Source organism: Mytilus californianus, unplaced genomic scaffold, assembly GCF_021869535.1.
Source record: "Mytilus californianus isolate M0D057914Y unplaced genomic scaffold, xbMytCali1.0.p SCAF_7, whole genome shotgun sequence".
Classification (NCBI taxonomy): domain Eukaryota; kingdom Metazoa; phylum Mollusca; class Bivalvia; order Mytilida; family Mytilidae; genus Mytilus; species Mytilus californianus.
In genome coordinates this window covers 74,263,031-74,287,633 of record NW_026262723.1, presented here as the reverse complement: position 1 = coordinate 74,287,633, position 24,603 = coordinate 74,263,031, and the positions used below count along the sequence as shown (strand labels likewise).

Sequence of the window (24,603 nt, the reverse complement as noted above, 5' to 3'; positions counted from 1 at the left end):
ACTTTTAACTTTTAAAAATATAGTAAAAGTTTCACAATTTTTCAACACAACTGCAAAGTTGTACTTATATAAAAATAAGAAGATGTGATATGAGTGCCAATGAGAGAACTATCCACCAGAGTCCAAATGACATAGAAGTTACTAGCTATAGGTCACCGTACGGCGTCTTTCTGTGGAACATAATGGATGTACACCATTGACTATATTCATCAGCAGAGAGAAGCACTGTAAAACTCAAAATATTTGTGTTGCAAAGACAATACCTTCAGCAAATTATCACATTTTTTGGCACCACTTTGGTGTTTATGTATTTATTTCAAAATAATTAAAGTAGCCGGGGTGTCTTCCTCCATCTTGGATTTTGAAATTGCAGATAACAATCGGTCTAGATCTTTAATGAAATGTGCAAATTTCAAGTGTAGTATGTAATTCATGTGTAAGACTTTTCATGTTAATATAGAAAATTATGTGTTTTATCATATTTACGGCTGTATTTTACATAAAACAGAATATTTTTGTTTGATTCATATTTTTTTCAACTTTGCCACATAAAGGGAGATAATTCAGATATACGGTGAGATAACTCAGATAAAGTTATTTTTATAATATAATGTGTTGTGAATTTACCTTTTTTTATATGTAGCAATAAAACGAGTCCGTTGACCCCGAAAGCATATTATTAGAGCTATCTTCTCATATTCTATCTTAAAATTCTATAGTGCAGTATTCTTCAAATCACACAAAATTGGGTTTTCCATGCATAATCTATACAAAATCTGACAATTTTGCACAACCTGTAGCGTGAAAAAAAGCCCGGTGGCCCATACTTTTTATTATATTTTGGAAAAAAGCATGATAACTACATTTTGACAAATTATTAAAAAAGTGCTATGGATTTTAATTTAGACCCCCATCTACCTTAATAGACAAGCTAATGTGATAACTAATATTTTACATATGAGCCCTAATTAAATACAAAAAGATTATTAAAAATGAATTAAAAGAAACCAAAATATACAACGAAAACATTGACAGATATTAAAATAACCCTGTTCCATCACCCCAAACAAAAGAAAGGGAAATTGAGCATATGGTAATTTTAATGCAAATAAAAATTAGGAGATGTGGTATGATTTCCAAAGTGTATAAGCAACAACCAATGGCTTAAGACTGGCACATAAAGAATGAGGCGGCGTTAAACATGTTTTTGAACGCTCAACATTTCCCCTAACGTCAGACAGCAGCGCAACGGCACAGCATTAGAACAACCTAAAAAATACAGAGCCGCCGTAGAGTTGTTGCAATAATTCTTTAATCTGCAAAAAGCGTGCCACTCGCCCTAAACGAGGCATTGATTTAACATCCCTTATCCCGATTTTAAGTGGCTGCGTATTTGTACATATCAAACGCAGCGTAACAGACGCCACTATGGAACGCCACCACTGTCTTGTTATGCCCATTTTCATTATATGATGTGCATTTACCTTTATATGATGTGCACTTGTCATTATATGATGTGCAAACACCTTTATATAATGTGCAAATATCCTTATATGATGTGCAAATATCCTTATATGATGTTCAAACATCATTATATGATGTGCAAACATCATTATATGATGTGCAAACATCATTATATGATGTGCAAAAATACTTATATGATGTGCATATATACTTATATGATGTGCAAATATTCTTATATGATGTGCAAATGTACTTATATGATGTGCAAACATTCGTATATAATGTGCAAACATTCTTATATGATGTGCAAATATCCTTATATGATGTTCAAATATCCTTATATGATGTGCAAATATACTTATATGATGTGCAAATGTACTTATATGATGTGCAAAGATCCTTATATGATGTGCAAATATACTTATATGATGTGCAAATATACTTATATGATGTGCAAATATACTTATATGATGTGCAAATATACTTATATGATGTGCAAATATCCTTATATGATGTGCAAATATCCTTATATGATGTGCAAATATACTTATATGATGTGCAAATATCCTTATATATGATGTGCAAATATCCTTATATGATGTGCACTTGTCATTATATGATGTGCAAACACCTTTATATGATGTGCAAATATCCTTATATGATGTGCAAATATCCTTATATGATGTTCAAACATCATTATATGATGTGCAAACATCATTATATGCTGTACAAGCATACTTATATGATGTGCATATATACTTATATGATGTGCAAATATTCTTATATGATGTGCAAATGTACTTATATGATGTGCAAACATTCTAATATGATGTGCAAACATTCTTATATGATGTGCAAATATCCTTATATGATGTGCAAATTTACTTATATGATGTGCAAATGTACTTATATGATGTGCAAATATCCTTATATGATGTGCAAATATACTTATATGATGTGCAAATATCCTTATATGATGTGCAAATATCCTTATATTAAGTGCAAACATCTTTATATGAAGTGGTTGTGTCATTATATTATGTGCTTGTAATCTTACATGATGTGGTTCGGTTTTCTTCACTATATGATGTCGAAACGTCATTATATGATGTCCTTTCATCGTCGTTATTGTCAATGAACATGATTACGATTAGAATTATTACTGTATACGTCATAACTGATTCCGATCTGATTCTGCGGAGTAACTATACACCCGGCTCAAATCTGTAGCTAGCGCTAGCGAAAGTGCAATTTAAAGGAAAAACGAGACAATGCAATTTAACAAAAATCAACGTTTCAAACATTTCGGAGGAAGATTAAGATCAATTAATACAGGAGCTAGTTGAAGAAATTTCCGGCTGCGGCGAAAATATGATAAAACAAATTTTGGGGCTCTTTATAGCTTGCTTTTCGGTTTGAGCAAAGGCTCCGTGTTGAAAGTCGTACTCTAACCTATAATTGTTTACTTTTTACAAACTGTGACTTGGATGGAGAGTTGTCTCATTGGCACTCATACCACATCTTCTTATTTCTATTCATTGCAAAAGACACCGTCAGTTTTAAAAGTATTTCATAACAATAGCTATAAAATTATCTACTCATACATAATATGGCGAGATGGTTCGTTTTATAAAGTTTTATTGAATAATATAAATGGTAAGATGTATAATGTAATATTGAATATGTACAGTGATATTAAATCTAGAATATCATATAATGATTGTAATTCGGAATACCTTGCTTGTCACAATGGTCTACGACAAGGAGAAAACTAATCACCGTTAATATTTTCTTTACTTTTGAATGACTAAGAAAATTTCTTAGTCAGTAAAAATATTACAAGACTTAAAACTATAGCAGAAGATCTGGAAGGAGAATTAGAAATATATCTTAAGTTTTTTATCATATTGTACGCAGATGACACGGTTTTGTTGGCCGAAACAGCACATGACCTGCAGACTCAACTCAATGCCTTCCATGATTATTGTAAGGCTTTGAAATTGAAGGTAAACGTTGACAAAACCAATTTTCTTACAATAACACTAACATTGAGACAGTAAAGCAGTATAACTATTTGGGAATTGTTTTTACTAAAACAGGGAATTTTAATATGACAAACAAACATTTATCCGATAAGGCCTTAAAAGCCATATACGAAGTCCAGAGAATGGGAAGGATGTATCAGCTTTCTGTAAAATGTCAGCTTGATCTTTTTGACAAAAAAATCAAGCCCATTCTGTTGTATGGGTGCTAAGTATGGGGTTTTAGTAATAATGATACATTTGAAAAGATACATTTAAAATTCTGTAAATTACTTTTAAATCTGAAATCCTCAACACCAAGTTATATGGTTTACGGGGAACTAGGTCGCCATCCGGTCGACATAGATATAAAAGTTCGAGCAGTATTATTTTGGGCAAATTTGATATCCGGAAAACAAACAAAGTTTTAGTTTATATTATATTAACTTTCTCGCCATATGAACGGTCATCATAACATGCAGACTACATGGATTCTGTTTGTCAAAAAAAATATTTCAAAATTGTGATTTCTCATATATATTGGAAACACAAAATTTCATTAATAAAGACTGGTTAAAAACTGTTATAAAGCAAAGATTGTTAGACCAGTTTCTTCAGAATTGGAATTCGCTAATCCAAAATTCGTCAAAAGCTATTATCTACAATTTAAAAGAAAAACCGGGAATTTGAGAAATATTTTAATATTTTGAACTTTAAAGATGCCGTTGTTCTCTGTCGATTTCGAACGACTAATAACAAATTGCTTATTGAAACAGGAAGGTTGCAAAACGTATTTAGAGAAAACCGTTTTTTTGCAATCAATGTAATAATCGACAAATTGGAGACGAATATCGCTATATATTTGAATGTACTTTTTTCGATCAAAAACGTAAAGAGTATTTATCATCCTATTTTGTACAACGACATAATAGTAAATACAGTTAAATTCTCTGAACTTATGTCGAGTACTCGAAAACCAGTCCTGAAGAAGCTATGTTCATTTATAAAAAAATATAAACACGTGTGTTTGTCCTCCTGGCTTGTGACTTTTGTAACCTCTCTCCCTTGTTTTGTATATATTGTAAATAGTTATTGTTGTTATCTCTGTACTGATGTCATGCATTGGCTTAATGAGAATAAAGATATAGATATAGAATCCATAATTATACCGGTATGGATGATTGATTGATTAATTTGTTGATTGATTGTTGTTTAACGCTAATTTCAATACTATCATGCTATTTCGTGGCGATGAGTTTATTATTGGTAGAGGAAGCCGAAGTGCCCGGAGAGAACCACCGACCTTCGGTAGGAAAACTGGCAATTTTAGTCAATTAAGATTGGAGTCGAGCTTACCTGCTACGTGCGGGATTCGAACTCACAACCTAAGTGTTGACAGGCAAGTGATACAGTAGTTCGATTACTTAGACCACTCAGCCACCGAGCCGCCCCCCCTCCCCCGAAATGAATTAAAGGATATATGGAATGAACTTCAACTCGGTGCATTACATTTGCGTGCAGCTTTTTATTATGTTTTCGTGCATATATTTCACAGCTTCAACTAGATGATTATGGATGGATGCGTTACGTCCAGCGGCAAATTGATATGTATATTCGTACGAGAACATATTAATGTGATATGAATATTAACTCTGCTTTGTACTAGACCGACACCCTGAGCCGGATTTTTAACATGCTAGTTCACAAGGTAACAGTCCGAAGGAAGACATGTCACCTTACCCGGACACATTGTTCTGATTCCGAGCAGACCAGCCTTTACTCTTATACTCCTTAATTTCGCGTGCTTAGCAGGGAAGCTGCAAATATCAATTTTAAAGTCTTTGGTTTTGATCCGGCCAGAGTTCGAACCAACGACCTCCCGCACTCGAGGCGAACATGCTACCACGAAAGCACCGCCACTAGACAGTAACCCGCTATATAAAATGTTTCGTGGGAAGCCGCTCATATATACACCTCCAGACTCAAGTAAACAGGGCTAACGTACCAACCATTTTTTCTTGGTGAGTGGGGGGCATGTTTTTTTGTTAATAGATATAAGAAGATGTGGTATGAGTGCCAATGAGACAACTCCCCATCCAAGTCAAAATTTATAAAAGTAAACCATTATAGGTCACAGTACGGTCTTTAACACGGAGCCTTGACTCACACCGAACAGTAAGCTATAAAGGGCCCCAAAAAATTACTAGTGTAAAACCATTCAAACGGGAAAACCAACGGTCTAATCTATATAAAAAACGAGAAACGAGAAACACTTATGAACCACATCAACAAACGACAACTACTGAACATCAGATTCCTGACTTAGGACAGGTGCAAACAAATGCAGCGGGTTTAAACGTTTTAATGGTACCAAACCTTCACCCTTTTACTGAAACAATAGTGTAACGTCACAACATAGAAAGACACACTATAAAATATCAACTGAAATAGCTGAAATAATGTTTGATTCCAAATTACTTGAAAGATATTTTATCTATTTCAGAAGGGAAGCGAAATAGTTTGTTTCCATTTTAAATGAGGGAAAAAATAAAACAATAATGAAATTAAAAAAAAATAACCATCTTATTTTTTATTAAAGTCGAAAAATTTGTTTGTCTTGAGCACAAGGCAATACACGTGCTCCTGCCCACATTAGATGAAGATTCGGTGCTTAACCAATCTGATTAAGATACAAATGTACAGATCATCTGTCTAAGCTTTGGTTACAAGGATCTGACAACACTTCATTTTATTTTCTGTTCTGGTAAATATTACATCAGCCAATGAAATTTCAGCCTCCATATTTTTGAAGGTGTGGATTTATCCGACAAAACCAGAGAATCCCAATGGTCTTTAAAACAGAAAATAGAATGGAGCGTTTTCAGATCGGCATAAGCAAAGCTTGAACACACAATATCTGTAATTTAATCAGATTGGTGTCTAAAAAAACATAAAAAAAACTGCATTTATTTATTGTTTACTGAGACCTGTTGGTCTCTTACAGATAGAGAGTTGTGTTTTAAATTTTTCTAAGTGAAGATTTACGTCAGCGGCTTTTAATATTTTGCGTTTATCCTGGAAACTACAATAGATAAAAAAAAAAAAAAAAAAAAACAAATAGTGCAATGTGTCTGAATATACTCTATAGTAAAGGTCCCATTTGGGCAATTTTGGCTCTTTTAGAGTTTTGTTGTTTTATTGACTATTATCTTCATAAATTATCTATAGAGATACCTTTCCTTGCAAAATGGTATAGACAAGAACAGATATAAAAATAAATAAATTAATAATTATGGTCATTTTCTTTCAATGGGGGGTGGGGACGTGGGAGGAAACATTGGAATTTCTCTTATTTTTTTCAAGTCTATACCTTGAAGAAGGAAAAACAATCAAGACCTCCCTTTACAAAGACATTAGTGAGGTGACTATAACATAATTCATGCTCGAACAAATCTTCCCTCAACACTAAATTTTTTAAATACCAAAAATATAAGAGAACAAGAAAATGCAACCAAAACGAGGATTCTGACTTTAGGACAGGCACTTATTATTTTGCGGGCTCAAAATATTTTTTATTAAATCGAAAACTCACTTTGTATAACAAAAATACCGAACTCCAAGGAACATTCAAAAAGGGAAGTTTTTTCACATGCTAACATGTGAAAGTTTCTTTTTAAACCTAATAAATCCAATAGATGTATGGTCTTAAAAAAGGTGCTCTCTCTGAAATATAGCTAATGCTACTTTTCTAAAACACTATAAACTTTAGTATATAAAACATAATGTCCAATGTGGGGCTGATTTGGAAAAATTAAAGTCAAAATATCCAGAAAAACTAAGCTATTTACGGAAAAAGTAGTAAAAAGACAACACTTGACTGCAAAATCGGAAGCAATAAATCAGTTCAAATCAACGTTGATAAACTTTTGTTGTACTGTAAACGTGTCACGTCCTTATCATTGTAAACTCTATCTGTTATGCTAAATTTATATCGTCTATTAACTTGTGCAAAATAGAATTCACCAAGAGCAGAGTAGTAGTGAAAATGTTTAAAGAATTGACTATCATTTCCTTGGTTGTTGTATCAATACATGCGGTAAGTTTCACTTCAGTATTTAAAAGCATCGGGGACAGACCCAGGACAGTAAACAGTTTGGATGGGACTCAAGTCAAAAACAAAAAAGCTAAAAGCTACAAAAAAAATGTTAATTTTCTATGCATTATTCATTAATAATATCGCTGAACTTCATTGGGCCTGGAGAGTGGAAGGAGGAGTCGGGTCCTTCTAAACTAGGCCGCCATTGAGGGAGAAAATGGAGGTGACTGCGGATATCTCGATAATTGATTGATTGATTGATTGATTGTTGCTTGCTTAACGTTTAGCAATGTAATTGTATGTTTATTGTTATAATTTATAAATCTATGATTTGTTGATTTGTATTTATTGCTTTGGTCCGTATAGTCGTTATTAGCAAATGATGTTTATTATTATATATGTGATTAACTTATTTGTAATATAATATTCGAAAAAAAAGATCATTTGAATCTCTTGTTTCATCTGGTAATTAGAACACAAGGATAAACCTATATGGGTAAGTGTATTAGGAGTATTTGCTAACAACTGAAAGTGCAGCAAAAAAAAAAAATTATTTTTGGCTAAAAAATCAAACGATAATTGATTAACATATGTATTTTCCAGAAGACAATGTGTAGACAAGATTCAGAATGTGCATCAGATGAATGTTGTTACTATCACGAAGGACCTATGATTGTCAGCAAGAGAGATGTGTTGCCTTTTAATTCCATGCATCAAGGTAAAAAACAACTTCAGCCATAAGCTGAGTCGGTAGAAATAGAGATATGGAGCAACACGGGAGGAATATAGATTCGCCTTCCATTAGCCGATATTGTTTTACTCAATATCAATAAAATCAAATATTTATTTCATTTTAAAACTTGTTCAATAAATAAAAAAAGAACCGATTACAAATATGAATAAAAGCATTTGCAAATAAAAAAAAAGTTTTATCGTACAAGTAAACCAAGATGTGAGACATACATGAGACAGCAACCCAAGACTAAAACAATCACAAGACTTCGAAAGGCCTATACTTCTATTTGATCAAGCTCTAAATCGTCAAGAGTTTATTATAGAAAAGTTGTGAATGAAATCAATTGTCTACCATTCACACCCTAAAAATATAGGATCCTGAGCAATGCCAAGAGTATCTCTGATCTGTATGACATTTTTATACCAGAAAACAAAAGACACATTGAATCTTATTTTAAACTAAAAATAATGGAATTGAAGTAAAACACGAAAATATAAGATGCAATGATTGAACAATAAAAGTTTAATTATCCAATACGAAATATAGACCAAAGAGCATTTTGAAACTTGTTTGCGTTATAAATGATATAACCTCGAAAAGCTTTAATTGAAATTATACTCTTTAACGAGTGCATATACTGGGAGGATTGGGGAATGTTACGGAGGCACATGCTTTGCTCGCGGATACCGGTATTGTATCATATACTGACCGACTTTAGAAACGCAACACTAGATTATTCTTTTTAAATTTTTGAATGAATGTGGCACTGTCAAAAGCAATGACTGCCTGTAACAAACGCCAAAATGATTGTCAGAAAGATCAACCAATTCTGTTTCACATGTTTTGGGTTCTGTTTTACACCTTCTGAATATGCGTTTGTTCCACCCATTACAATGGGTTTTGGCAATTATGCGGCTGAAACTTCAGGGCTTTAAATGTTTTTCTCCAGTGGATTCTTTGGCAGTTGAGGTTATGGAAAACGTTTATGGCATGAATCTGTGTGCAATGACATTCGACAATTTGATAAGCAGTTGACGTTGCGGCCGCAAACATGTCTCGCAAATGACGTTGCGTAATCAAATTCTATTGACGTTGCATTGTCACTACATGATGATCTGGTCATTGATGGTAAGCAACAAATCCTGTCTACCTGTATCGATGTCGGAAGGACAGTAAGACGGGTTTCTGAAGTCAAACTGTATGGTTGCAGCACGTTCACGTTTTCTTGTTTGCAGTATTCTTATGGGCTGATTCAGTTTTTTATTCCTCAGTCTTGGCAATATGTAGATGCAACATTTTTAAACTGATTTAAGTGTGGCCAAGGATTAAAAGAACTGTTTCACGAAGCAAAACAAACTGAAAAAATCTTTTATGGGTTCCAAATTTCGCTTTACGAAATTCGTGCGACTTCAAAAATCCGGTATGTTCAATAACCACAGGTAAGTCAGATGTTGATTATTTCTTAAGAGAAAGAAGTATGGTAAGCATTAATAGTAGTTGTATGAGAATCAAACATGATGTGGGAAAAAAAATCAACAAAATGAGTGTTGAGTTTTTAAAGTCAGTCAGTATACTTTTACTAATTAATTCCTGTAGGTGGAACCATACTTCCTCAATAAATATCAATATAAAGTATAAAATTTAGTAAAACTTGTTTTATCCAATTATGTTCTATATAAACCTGTTGTAAACAAACTATTGATAAAGACAAATCCCACTTTCATTGAAACCTTAGACGCCAGTGAAAACACTCGTGCAGTTATCACAATTAAGAAAGGAATACTCCGTAAAAAGGAACAAAAGAAACTTCAAGGAAACAAACATTTACAATGGAAAAAGAAAATTCGTCCGGTGGCTATACATTTTTGTCTGTACTTTGCCATGAGAAATTCTAATATGAGATTTTTTTCTATTATTTCCATTTGTGTTCAAAGCAATGTAATTTAAATTGCAAACATCCTGCTCGACTTGACATTAAGTAAGCAATAATTAATCCACCATTAACTATCTTCTTGTTTCATATAAGAACTTTACCTCTTGATATAACATATTCAAGATATATATTTTCTTTCAGGTGGTTGGTGTGAGAAATATCTCGTTCAAGGAGCACGGTGTAGTCCATTTTCCAAAGTGAACGGACACTGTAGCTGTGGAAGTGGTCTTAAATGTACACGTTTTCCATACACAACTACATCATCTGTCGTTAAAAGAGGGCTTCTTCCCGGAGACTACCTCTGCGCACCAACTCCTTAAGCAGAAATAAAAAGATACTAGTACTGTAATTGGTTATTTCATATATTAGCATTTAATTACGCTAATCTTTTACTTTTAACTTTTAAAAATATAGTAAAAGTTTCTCAATTTTTCAACACAACTGCAAAGTTGTACTTATATAAAAATAAGAAGATGTGATATGAGTGCCAATGAGAGAACTATCCACCAGAGTCCAAATGACATAGAAGTTACTAGCTATAGGTCACCGTACGGCATCTTTCTGTGGAACATAATGGATGTACACCATTGACTATATTCACCAGCAGATAGAAGCACTGTAAAACTCAAAATATTTGTGTTGCAAAGACAATACCTTCAGCAAATTATCACATTTTTTGGCACCACTTTGGTGTTTATGTATTTATTTCAAAATAATTAAAGTAGCTGGGGTGTCTTCCTCCATCTTGGATTTTGAAATTGCAGATAACAATCGGTCTAGATCTTTAATGAAATGTGCAAATTTCAAGAGTAGTATGTAATTCATGTGTAAGACTTTTCATGTTAATATAGAAAATTATGTGTTTTATCATATTTACGGCTGTATTTTACATAAAACAGAATATTTTTGTTTGATTCATATTTTTTTCAACTTTGCCACATAAAGGGAGATAATTCAGATATACGGTGAGATAACTCAGATAAAGTTATTTTTATAATATAATGTGTTGTGAATTTACCTTTTTTTATATGTAGCAATAAAACGAGTCCGTTGACCCCGAAAGCATATTATTAGAGCTATCTTCTCATATTCTATCTTAAAATTCTATAGTGCAGTATTCTTCATATCACACAAAATTGGGTTTTCCATGCATAATCTATACAAAATCTGACAATTTTGCACAACCTGTAGCGTGAAAAAAAGCCCGGTGGCCCATACTTTTTATTATATTTTGGAAAAAAGCATGATAACTACATTTTGACAAATTATTAAAAAAGTGCTATGGATTTTAATTTAGACCCCCATCTACCTTAATAGACAAGCTAATGTGATAACTAATATTTTACATATGAGCCCTAATTAAATACAAAAAGATTATTAAAAATGAATTAAAAGAAACCAAAATATACAACGAAAACATTGACAGATATTAAAATAATCCTGTTCCATCACCCCAAACAAAAGAAAGGGAAATTGAGCATATGGTAATTTTAATGCAAATAAAAATTAGGAGATGTGGTATGATTTCCAAAGTGTATAAGCAACAACCAATGGCTTAAGACTGGCACATAAAGAATGTGGCGGCGTTAAACATGTTTTTGAACGCTCAACATTTCCCCTAACGTCAGACAGCAGCGCAAAGGCACAGCATAAGAACAACCTAAAAAATACAGAGCCGCCGTAGAGTTGTTGCAATAATTCTTTAATCTGCAAAAAGCGTGCCACTCGCCCTAAACGAGGTATTGATTTAACATCCCTTATCCCGATTTTAAGTGGCTGCGTATTTGTACATATCAAACGCAGCGTAACAGACGCCACTATGGAACGCCACCACTGTCTTGTTATGCCCATTTTCATTATATGATGTGCATTTACCTTTATATGATGTGCACTTGTCATTATATGATGTGAAAACACCTTTATATAATGTGCAAATATCCTTATATGATGTGCAAATATCCTTATATGATGTTCAAACATCATTATATGATGTGCAAACATCATTATATGATGTGCAAACATCATTATATGATGTGCAAACATCATTATATGATGTGTAAAAATACTTATATGATGTGCATATATACTTATATGATGTGCAAATATTCTTATATGATGTGCAAATGTACTTATATGATGTGCAAACATTCGTATATGATGTGCAAACATTCTTATATGATGTGCAAATATCCTTATATGATGTTCAAATATCCTTATATGATGTGCAAATATACTTATATGATGTGCAAATGTACTTATATGATGTGCAAAGATCCTTATATGATGTGCAAATATACTTATATGATGTGCAAATATACTTATATGATGTGCAAATATACTTATATGATGTGCAAATATACTTATATGATGTGCAAATATCCTTATATGATGTGCAAATATCCTTATATGATGTGCAAATATACTTATATGATGTGCAAATATCCTTATATATGATGTGCAAATATCCTTATATGATGTGCACTTGTCATTATATGATGTGCAAACACCTTTATATGATGTGCAAATATCCTTATATGATGTGCAAATATCCTTATATGATGTTCAAACATCATTATATGATGTGCAAACATCATTATATGCTGTACAAGCATACTTATATGATGTGCATATATACTTATATGATGTGCAAATATTCTTATATGATGTGCAAATGTACTTATATGATGTGCAAACATTCTAATATGATGTGCAAACATTCTTATATGATGTGCAAATATCCTTATATGATGTGTAAATTTACTTATATGATGTGCAAATGTACTTATATGATGTGCAAATATCCTTATATGATGTGCAAATATACTTATATGATGTGCAAATATCCTTATATGATGTGCAAATATCCTTATATGATGTGCATTTTCCCTTATATTAAACGCAAACATCTTTATATGAAGTGGTTGTGTCATTATATTATGTGCTTGTAATCTTACATGATGTGGTTCGGTTTTCTTCACTATATGATGTCGAAACGTCATTATATGATGTCCTTTCATCGTCGTTATTGTCAATGAACATGATTACGATTAGAATGATTACTGTATACGTCATAACTGATTCCGATCTGATTCTGCGGAGTAACTATACACCCGGCTCAAATCTGTAGCTAGCGCTAGCGAAAGCGCAATTTAAAGGAAAAATGAGACAATGCAATTTAACAAAAATCAACGTTTCAAACATTTCGGAGGAAGATTAAGATCAATTAGTACAGGAGCTAGTTGAAGAAATTTCCGGCTGCGGCGAAAATATGATAAAACAAATTTTGGGGCTCTTTATAGCTTGCTATTCGGTTTGAGCAAAGGCTCCGTGTTGAAAGTCGTACTCTAACCTATAATTGTTTACTTTTTACAAACTGTGACTTGGATGGAGAGTTGTCTCATTGGCACTCATACCACATCTTCTTATTTCTATTCATTGCAAAAGACACCGTCAGTTTTAAAAGTATTTCATAACAATAGCTATAAAATTATCTACTCATACATAATATGGCGAGATGGTTCGTTTTATAAAGTTTTATTGAATAATATAAATGGTAAGATGTATAATGTAATATTGAATATGTACAGTGATATTAAATCTAGAATATCATATAATGATTGTAATTCGGAATACCTTGCTTGTCACAATGGTCTACGACAAGGAGAAAACTAATCACCGTTAATATTTTCTTTACTTTTTTCGATCTTTTTGACAAAATAATCAAGCCCATTCTGCTGTATGGGTGCTAAGTATGGGGTTTTAGTAATAATGATATATTTGAAAAGATACATTTAAAATTCTGTAAATTACTTTTAAATCTGAAATCCTCAAGACCAAGTTATATGGTTTACGGGGAACTAGGTCGCCATCCGGTCGACATAGATATAAAAGTTCGAGCAGTATTATTTTGGGCAAATTTGATATCCGGAAAACAAGCAAAGTTTTAGTTTATATTATATTAACTTTCTCGCCATATGAACGGTCATCATAACATGCAGACTACATGGATTCTGTTTGTCAAAAAAAATATTTCAAAATTGTGATTTCTCATATATATATTGCAAACACAAAATTTCATTAATAAAGATTGGTTAAAAACTGTTATAAAGCAAAGATTGTTAGACCAGTTTCTTCAGAATTGGAATTCGCTAATCCAAAATTCGTCAAAAGCTATTAACTACAATTTAAAAGAAAAACCGGGAATTTGAGAAATACTTTAATATTCTGAACTTTAAAGATTCCGTTGTTCTCTGTCGATTTCGAACGACTAATAACAAATTGCCGATTGAAACAGGAAAGTTGCAAAACGTATTTAGAGAAAATAATCGACAAATTGGAGACGAATATCGCTATATATTTGAATGTACTTTTTTCGATCAAAAACGTAAAAAGTATTTATCATCCTATTTTGTACAACGACATAAAACAGCTAAATTCTCTGAACTTATGTCGAGTACTCGAAAACCAGTCCTGAAGAAGCTATGTTCATTTATAAAAAAAATATAAACACGTGTGTTTGTCCTCCTGGCTTGTGACTTTTGTAACCTCTCTCCCTTGTTTTGTATATATTGTAAATAGTTATTGTTGTTATCTCTGTACTGATGTCATGCATTGGCTTTATGAGAATAAAGATATAGATATAGAATCCATAATTATACCGGTATGGATGATTGATTGATTAATTTGTTGATTGATTGTTGTTTAACGCTAATTTCAACACTATCATGCTATTTCGTGGCGGTGAGTTTATATTGGTAGAGGAAGCCGAAGTGCCCGGAGAGAACCACCGACCTTCGGTAGGTAAACTGGCAATTTTAGTCAATTAAGATGGGAGTCGAGCTTACCTGCTACGTGCGGGATTCGAACTCACAACCTAAGTGTTGACAGGCAAGTGATACAGTAGTTCGATTACTTAGACCACTCAGCCACCGAGCCGCCCCCTCCCCCGAAATGGAATAAAGGATATATGGAATGAACTCGGTGCATTAAATTTGCGTGCAGCTTTTTATTATGTTTTCGTGCATATATTTCACAGCTTCAACTAGATGATTATGAATTGCTTGACGTCCAGCTGCAAATTGATATGCATATTCGTACGAGAACATATTAATGTGATATGAATATTAACCCTGCTTTGTACTAGACCGACACCCTGAGCCGGATTTTTAACATGCTAGTTCACAAGGTAACAGTACGAAGGAAGACATGTCACCTTACCCGGACACATTATTCTGATTCCGAGCCGACCAGCCTTTACTCTTATACTCCTTAATTTCGCGTGCTTAGCAGGGAAGCAGCAAATATCAATTTTAAAGTCTTTGGTTTTGATCCGGCCAGAGTTCGAACCCGCGACCTCCCGCACTCGAGGCGAACATGCTACCACGAAAGCACCGCCACTAGACAGTAACCCGCTATATAAAATGTTTCGTGGGAAGCCGCTCATATATACACCTCCAGACTCAAGTAAACAGGACTAACGTACCAACCATTTTTTCTTGGTGAGTGGGGGGCATGTTTTTTTGTTAATGTTTGATTCCAAATTACTTGAAAGATATTTATCTATTTCAGAAGGGAAGCAAAATAGTTTGTTTCCATTTAAAATGAGGGAAAAAATAAAACAATAATGAAGTTAAAAAAAAAATAACCATGTTATTTTTTATTAAAGTCGAAAAATTTGTTTGTCTTGAGCACAAGGCAATACACGTGCTCCTGCCCACATTAGATGAAGAATCGGTGCTTAACCAATCTGATTTAGATACAAATGTACAGATCATCTGTCTAAGCTTTGGTTACAAGGATCTGAAAACACTTCATTTTACTTTCTGTTCTGGTAAATATTACATCAGCCAATGAAATTTCAGCCTCCATATTTTTGAAGGTGTGGATCAATCCGACAAATCCAGAGAATCCCAATGGTCTTTAAAACAGAAAATAGAATGGAGCGTTTTCAAATCGGCATAAGCAAAGCTTGAACACACAATATCTGTAATTTAATCAGATTGGTGTCTAAATAAACATAAAAAAACTGCATTTATTTATTGTTTACTGAGACCTGTTGGTCTCTTACAGATAGAGAGTTGTGTTTTAAATTTTTCTAAGTGAAGATTTACGTCAGCGGCTTTTAATATTTTGCGTTTATCCTTGAAACTTCAATAGATAAAAAAAAAAAACAAATAGTGCAATGTGTCTGAATATACTCTATAGTTAAGGTCCCATTTGGGGAATTTTGGCTCTTAAAAGAGTTTTGTTGTTTTATTGACTATTATCTTTATAACTTATTTATAGAGATACCTTTCCTTGCAAAATGGTATAGACAAGAACAGATATAAAAATAAATAAATTATAATTATGGTCATTTTCTTTCAATGGGGATGGGGACGTGGGAGGAAACATTGGAATTTCTCTTATTTTTTTCAAGTCTACACCTTGAAGAAGGAAAAACAATCAAGACCCCCCTTTACAAAGACATTAGTGAGGTGACTATAACATTATTCATGCTCGAACAAATCTTCCCTCAACACTTAATTTTTTAAATACCAAAAATATAAGAGAACAAGAAAATGTAACCAAAACGAGGATTCTGACTTTAGGACAGGCACTTATTATTTTGCGGGCTCAAAATATTTTTTATTAAATCGAAAACTCACTTTGTATAACAAAAATACCGAACTCCAAGGAACATTCAAAAGGGAAATTTTTTCACATGCTAACATGTGAATTTTTTTTTTAAATCTTATAAATCCAATAGATGTATGGTCTTAAAAAAGGTACTCTCTCTGAAATATAGCTAATGCTACTTTTCTAAAACACTATAAACTTTAGTATATAAAACATAATGTCCAATGTGGGGCTGATTTGGAAAAAGTTTAAAGTCAAAATATCTAGAAAAACTAAGCTATTTACGGAAAACGTAGTAAAAAGGCAACACTTGACTGCAAAATCGAAAGCAATAAATTAGTTCAAATCAACGTTGATAAATTTTTGTTGTACTGTAAACGTGTCACGTCCTTATCATTGTAACCTCTATCTGTTATGCTAAATTTATATCGTCTATTAACTTGTACAGAATATAATTCACCAAGAGCAGAGTAGCAGTAAAAATGTTTAAAGAATTGACTGTCATTTCCTTGGTTGTTGTATCAATACACGCGGTAAGTTTCAATTTAGTATTTAAAAGCATCGGGGACAGAACCCAGGACAGTAAAAAGTTTGGATGGGGCACAAGTCAAAAACAAAAAAGCAAAAAGCTACAAAAAGGCTAATTTTCTGTGCATTATTCATTAATTATATTGCTGAACTTCATTGGGCCTGGAGAGTGGAAGGAGGAGTCTGGTCCTTCTAAACTAGGCCGCCATTGAGGGAGCAAATGGAGCTGACTGCGGATATCTCGATAATTGATTGATTGATTGATTGATTGATTGATTGTTGCTTGCTTCACATTTAGCAATGTAATTGTATGTTTATTGTTATATTTTATAAATCTATGATTTGTTGATTTGTATGTATTGCTTTGGTCCGTATAGTCGTTATTAGCAAATAAAGTTTATTATTATATATGTGATTAACTTATTTGTAATATAATATTCGAAAAAAAAGATCATTTGAATCTCTTGTTTCATCTGGTAATTAATACACAAGGATAAACCTGTATGGGTAAGTGTATTAGGAGTATTTGCTAACAACTGAAAGTGCAGCAAAAAAAATAATTATTTTTGGCTAAAAAATCAAACGATTATTGATTAACATATGTATTTTCCAGAAGACAATGTGTAGACAAGATTCAGAATGTGCATCAGATGAATGTTGTTACTATCACGAAGGACCTATGATTGTCAGCAAGAGAGATGTGTTGCCATTTAATTCCATGCATCAAGGTAAATAACTACTTCAGCCATAAGCTGAGTCGGTAGAAAGAGAGATATGGAGCAACACAGGAGGAATATAGATTCGCCTTCCATCAGCTGATATTTCTTTACTCGATATCAATAAAACCAAATATTTATTTCATTTTAAAACTTGTTCAATAAATAAAAAAAAAGAACCGATTACAAATATGAATAAAAACATTAGCAAATAAAAGAAAAAAAGTTTTATCGTACAAGTAAACCAAGATGTGAGATACACACGAGACAGCAACCCAAGACTAGAACAATCACAAGACTTCTAAAGGTCTATACTAGCTACTATTTGAACAAGCTCTAAATCGTCCAGAGTTTATTATAGAAAAGTTGTGAATAAAATCAATTGTCTACCATTCTCACCCTAAAATTTATTTAGATATACTACGTAATTTGGTCTCTTGTGGAGAGTTGTCTCATTGTCTTCTTATTGTACAGACAACCACTGATTACTTGCATTTGGACAGGCATATAAACATGAGGAGATGTAATAGTATATTTTGTTTAGTTTTCAACTACCCCCCCCCCCCTTTAAATCTCGATCAGTGGATTAGAAAAGGTACATAAAAAAACTATAAATAAATAAGTACAGAAAAAACACTTAACTGTATAACAACGGTATAATATAAAGCTAACAAAACACGAAAACAATAATAAACATCACCGTTTTACAGAATGCTCAATGTTACTTGAAGCAAGTTCAAACTGCTTTGCCTGCTGATAAGAAGTCCTGTAGTCTTACATTGTAGTTTCGGCTGTAGTACTATATTGGGGCCTCAGGACTTCAGAAAGCAATGTCATAAAAATATAGGATCCTGAGCAATGCCAAGAGTGTCTCTGATCTGTATGACATTTTATTACTAGAAAACAAAAGACACATTGAATCTTATTTTAAACTATAAATAAGGGAATTGAAGTAAAACACGAAAATATAAGCTGCAATGTTTGAACAATAAAAGTTTAATTATCCAATACGAAATATAGACCAAAGAGTATTTTGAAACTTGTTTGCCCTATAAATGATATAATATCGAAAAGCTTTGTGTGAAATTATACTCTTTAATGATCGTATTTGATGGGAGGAAAAGGGGGAATGTTACGGAGGCACATATTTTGCTCGCGGATACCGGGATTGTATCACACTTTTACTAATGAATTCCTGCAGGTGGAACCATACTTCCTCAATAAATTTCAGTATAAAGTATAATATTTAGTAAAACTTGTTTTATCCAATTATGTGCTATACAAACCTGTTGTAAACAAACTATTAATAAAGACAAATCCTACTTTCATTGAAACCTTAGACGCCATTGAAACACTCGCGCAATTATCACAATTAAGAAAGGAATACTCCGAAAGAGGGAACAAAAGAAACATAACCTCATCATGCACAAGGAATCAAACATTTACAATGGAAAAAGAAAATTCGTCCGGTGGCTATACATTTTTGTCTGTACTTTACCATGAGAAATTCTAATATGAGATTTTTTTTTATTATTTCCATTTGTGTTCAAAGCAATGTAATTTAAATTGCAAACATCCTGCTCGACTTGACATTAAGTAAGCAATAATTAATCTACCAAAAACTATCTTCTACTTTCATATAAGAATTTTACCTCTGGATATAAAATATTCAAGATATATATTTTCTTTCAGGTGGTTGGTGTGAGAAATATCTCGCTCAAGGAGCACGGTGTAATCCTTTTTCCAAAGTGAACGGACACTGTAGCTGTGGAAGTGGTCTTAAATGTACACGTTTTCCATACACAACTACATCATCTGTCGTTAAAAGAGACCTTCTTCCCGGAGACTACCTCTGCGCACCAACTCCTTAAGCAGAAATACAAAGATACTAGTACTGTAATTGGTTATTTCATTTCGCTAATCTTTTACTTTTAACTTTTAAAAATATAGTAAAAGTTTCACAATTTTTCAACGCAACTGCAAAGACATAGAAGTTACTAGCTATAGGTCACCGTACGACGTCTTTCTGTGGAACATAATGGATGTACACCATTGACTATATTCACCAGCAGATAGAAGCACTGTAAAACTCAAAATATTTGTGTTGCAAAGACAATACCTTCAGCAAATTATCACATTTTTGGCACCACTTTGGTGTTTATGTATTTATTTCAAAATAATTAAAGTAGCTGGGGTGTCTTCCTCCATCTTGGATTTTGAAATTGCAGATAACAATCGGTCTAGATCTTTAATGAAATGTGTAAATTTCAAGAGAAGTGTGTAATTCATTTGTAAAAGAGGGACGAAAGATACCAGAGGGACAGTCAAACTCATAGATCGAAAACAAACTGACAACGCCATGGCCAAAAATAAAAAGACAAACAGACAAATACTAGTACAGATGACACAACATAGAAAACCAAAGACTAAGCAACACTTACCCCACCAAAAACTGAGGGTGATCTCAGGTGCTCCGGAAGGGTAAGCAGATCCTGCTCCACATGTGGCATCCGTCGTGTTGCTTATGTTATTACAAATCCGGTAAATAGTCTAATTCGGTAAGTCACATTCGTGAAAAGGGAGGATATTGTAGTTACGACATAAGGAACATATCCGATATCATCTGTGAAACGGTTATTCCATAACGGTCAACCAACTCGTGATGGCGTCCGTAAAATTTACGAAGGGATGATTTCAACTTCCTCATTTGGAACTCTTGGTTTAATAGCTTCCTTGTGAGCAGCAATCCTCTATCAATGAAATCATGATAGGAAACACAAGCCCGGGAATATCGTATCAATTGGGAGATATATACTCCGTATGCAGGTGCTGCTGGAATGTTGCTACATAGAAATGGAAAGTTCACAATTGGGAAGCTGAAATCATCTCTTTTGTCGTAAAGTTTTGTTTTCAACCGACCCTCATTGTCAATTTCTAGATGTAAGTCAAGATATGAGGCAGACTTAACTGTATCTGTAGTATCCTTTATCTCTAGTTCGATGGGATAAATTCGTTCAACATAGTCACCAAATTTTGTATTATTTAGTGAGAGAACATCATCCATATAGCGGAACGTAGAGTTAAAGGATATTGCTAACTTCTTATCTTTCTTCCTAAGAAGTTCCTGTATGTAGTCAGCCTCATAATAATAATGAAACAAGTCGGCAAGAAGAGGGGCACAATTGGTTCCCATTGGAATTCCGACAGTCTGTTGAAAAACACGTCCTCCAAACGTAACAAATATGTTGTCAACCAAGAAATCTAGCATCCTGATAATGTCAGTTTCAGAGAATTTTTTGTTTGTATCAGAGTGATTCTTTACAAAGTAGGATTTATCCCTTCCCAAGACAAGATACTTGTATCTACGTTCGCCATTCCTTTTAATGAAACAAAGTAATACCAACTCTTTCAATTTGTCTTTTAGTTTGGAATGGGGAATACTTGTGTAAAGTGTAGAAAAGTCAAATGTTTTAATACTATTGCAAGATGAGAGAGTCTTAGATTGTATGTACTCTTAAAGATCTTTGGAATTTTTTAGTATCCACATCTGATTCACGCCACCTCTAGAATAGGCAGTTCCACAATAACTTTGGAGCCCGGCTTTGATTGCTGATAAAATAGATGTTAATAATTTAGAAAGAGGTTTCGTGGAGCACTTGGAAGACCCAACAATATACCGTTGTTTGTAAGGACACTTATGTAGTTTAGGTATCCAATACAGTGATGGAATATCCAGTTCTTCATCTTTGGTTGAAATTCCAAAGGAACAGACTGTAAGACTTTTCATGTTAATATAGAAAATTATATGTTTTATCATATTTACGGTTGTATTTTACATAAAACAGAATATTTTTGTTTGGTTCATTTTTTTTCAACTTTGCCACATAAGGGGAGATAATTCAGATATACGGGGAAATAACTCAGATAAAGTTATTTTTATAATAGAATGTGTTGTGAATTAACCATTTTAATATGTAGGAAGAAAACGAGTTCGGTGACCCCGAAAGCATATTATTAGAGCTATCTTCTCATATTCTATTTTAAAATTCTATAGTGAAGTTTTCTTCATATCACACAAAACTGGGTTTTCCATGCATAATCTAATACAAAATCTGACAATTTTGCACAACCTGTAGCGTGAAAAAAAGCCCGGTAGCCCATACTTTTTACTAAATTTTAGAAAAAAGCATGATAACTACATTTTGACAAATTATTATTTTAATTTAGACCCCCATCTACCTTAATAGACAAGCTAATGTTATTACTAATATTTTACGTATGAGCACTAATTAAACAAGAGTTCATACAAAAAAAATATTAAAAATGAATTAAAAGAAACCAAAACATACAACGCAAACATTGACAGATATTAAAATAACCCTGTTCCTTCACCCTAAACAAAAGAAAGGGAAATTGAGCATAGGGTAATTTTAATGCAAATAAAAATTAGGAGATGTGGAATGATTTCCAAAGTGTGTACAGCACAGCATAAGAACAACCTAAAAAATACAGAGCCGACGTAGAGTTGTTGCAATGATTCTTTAATCTGCAAAAAGCGTGGCACTCGCCCTACACGAGGCATTGATTTAACATCCCTTATCCCGATCTTAAGTGGCTGCGTATTTGTACATCTCTCAAACGCGGCGTAACAGACGCCACACTAAAGCGAGGGTAATGCTGTCGAATGGGAGAAGTTCAGGAATTACTATATTTCAATACTTCAGTCAACCCGTGCGGTTGGATTTAAACAAAAAAAACCTCACCGTCCAAAGGCAAAGTAAAATTAACAACAGAGCACGAAAAATAGTCTCTTTCGGTGTAAATGTTAAAATGCAGTTTTCCTTGTAAAAAAGAAAAAAAATCTGTAATTGCTGTTCACATTTTCTTATTGTTTGTTCCTGGCGTTTTCTACAGTATGTATAAAAAACTCTTGATTAAACAAAATTAAATCATCAAGATAATTGAATTTAGACCTATGCTACATCTATCTTTAAATACCCAAATGTTGCAAAACATCTATCCTACGTCCATGACAAATATGTTGTTGTACCCGCAGATAAAGCCCCAAACAATATCGTTTTTGTGTGTAAATCACATTACATATACTGCTTGATAAATGAATTAGGCATTGACTATTCACTTGGAAACTCAACATACACCCCCACGACACTTACCAAGGAGGAAATCCTGGATAATCAAAGGTCTGTTCTATGTTCCTTTGGAAATTCAACCAAAGAACCGTATATTCCTTCACTGTATTGGATATCTAAACTACATAAGTGTCCTATTCTGGACGTGAATCAGATGTGGATACTTAAAATTCCAAAGATCTTTTAGAGTACATACAATCTAAGATTCTTTCAGTTTGCAATAGTACTAAAAAATTTGACTTTTCTTCCCTTTACACAAGTATTACCCATTCCAAAATGAAAGACAAATTGAAAGAGTTGGTCCTGCTTTGTTTCGTCAAATTGAAAGGCCTTCGTAGATACAAGTTTCTTTTCTTGGGGAGGGATAAATCATACTTTGTAAAAAATCACTCTGATTCAAACAAAAAATTCTCTGAAACTGACGTTTTCAAGATGCTTGATTTCTTGATTGACAAAATATTTATTACGTTTGGGGTACGTGTTTTTCAACAAACAATCGGCATTCCCATGGGAACCAGCTGTGCTCCTCTTCTTGCCGATTTGTTTCTGTATTCATATGAGGCTGACTTCATACAGGAACTCATTAGGAAGGAAGAAAAGTTAGCAGTATCCTTAACTTCACTTTCCGCTATATAGATGATGTTCTCTCACTAAATAATTCTAAATTTGGTGACAATGTTGAACGCATCTTTCCAGTCGAACTTCAGATAAAGGATACAACAGATACAGTTAAGTCTGCCTCATATCTAGATTTACATCAAGAAATTAACAATGATGATTGGTTGAAAACAAAACTTTACGACAAAAGAGATGATTTCAGCTTCCCAATTGTGAACTTTTCATTTCAATGTAGCAACATTCCAGCATCGCCTGCATACGAAGTATATATATCCCAGTTGATACGATATTCCAGGGCTATTATTTCCTATCATGATTTCCTTGATAGAGGGTTGATGCTCACAAGAAGCTTTAAAACCAAGAGTTCCAAGTGGTGAAGTTGTAATGATCCCTTCGTTAATTTTAAGGACCCCATCACGAGTTTGTTGACCGTTATGGAGTATCTGTTTCACAGATGACAACGGATTATGTTCCAATTGTCGTAACTACAATCCCGTCCCCTTTTCCCCGAATGTAACCTACCGAATTAGACTTATCACCGGGTTTGTATTAACATGAGCAACACGGCGGGTGCCACATGTGGAGAAGGACCTGCTTACCCTTCCGGAGAACCTGAGATCACCCCAGTTTTTAGCGGGGTTTGTGTTGCTCAGTCTTTGGTTTTCTATGTTGTGTTTTGTGTACTGTTAATTCTCTGTTTGCTTTTTTTTCTTTTTTAGCCAT

General features: G+C 33.3%; 2 protein-coding genes across 3 annotated transcripts in view; both read left to right on the top strand.

Moving 5' to 3' along the window:
- LOC127710300 (uncharacterized) overlaps window positions 1-20,319 on the top strand; it is a 32,986-nt gene extending 12,667 nt beyond the window's left edge. Inside the window, exons 1-3 of one of the 2 annotated variants that reach the window (XM_052216099.1) lie at window positions 17,304-17,401; window positions 18,010-18,124; window positions 19,805-20,319. In XM_052216099.1, the coding sequence (XP_052072059.1) occupies window positions 17,351-17,401; window positions 18,010-18,124; window positions 19,805-19,983 (345 nt within the window). In that variant the 5' untranslated portion in view covers window positions 17,304-17,350 and the 3' untranslated portion in view covers window positions 19,984-20,319. Of the gene's footprint in view, window positions 1-17,303; window positions 17,402-18,009; window positions 18,125-19,804 lie in introns of those variants that run through there. The other variant, XM_052216100.1, reaches the window with a different exon arrangement.
- On the top strand, window positions 7,484-10,585 carry LOC127710303 (uncharacterized). Its single transcript, XM_052216103.1, has 3 exons — window positions 7,484-7,581; window positions 8,185-8,299; window positions 10,392-10,585. Exons 1-3 carry the CDS (start codon window positions 7,531-7,533, stop codon window positions 10,568-10,570), a joined length of 345 nt encoding a protein of 114 aa, XP_052072063.1. The 5' UTR covers window positions 7,484-7,530; the 3' UTR covers window positions 10,571-10,585.
- Window positions 20,320-24,603: the final 4,284 nt, after the last annotated feature.

Bases quoted from the DNA above. Each gene is read 5' to 3' on its own strand.
- LOC127710303 (XM_052216103.1), top strand. From the start codon at position 7,531: ATGTTTAAAGAATTGACTATCATTTCCTTGGTTGTTGTATCAATACAT. The intron at 7,582-8,184 runs GTAAGTTTCACT...TGTATTTTCCAG, and splicing joins TTGTTGTATCAATACATGCG to AAGACAATGTGTAGACAAGA. The intron at 8,300-10,391 runs GTAAAAAACAAC...ATTTTCTTTCAG, and splicing joins TTTTAATTCCATGCATCAAG to GTGGTTGGTGTGAGAAATAT.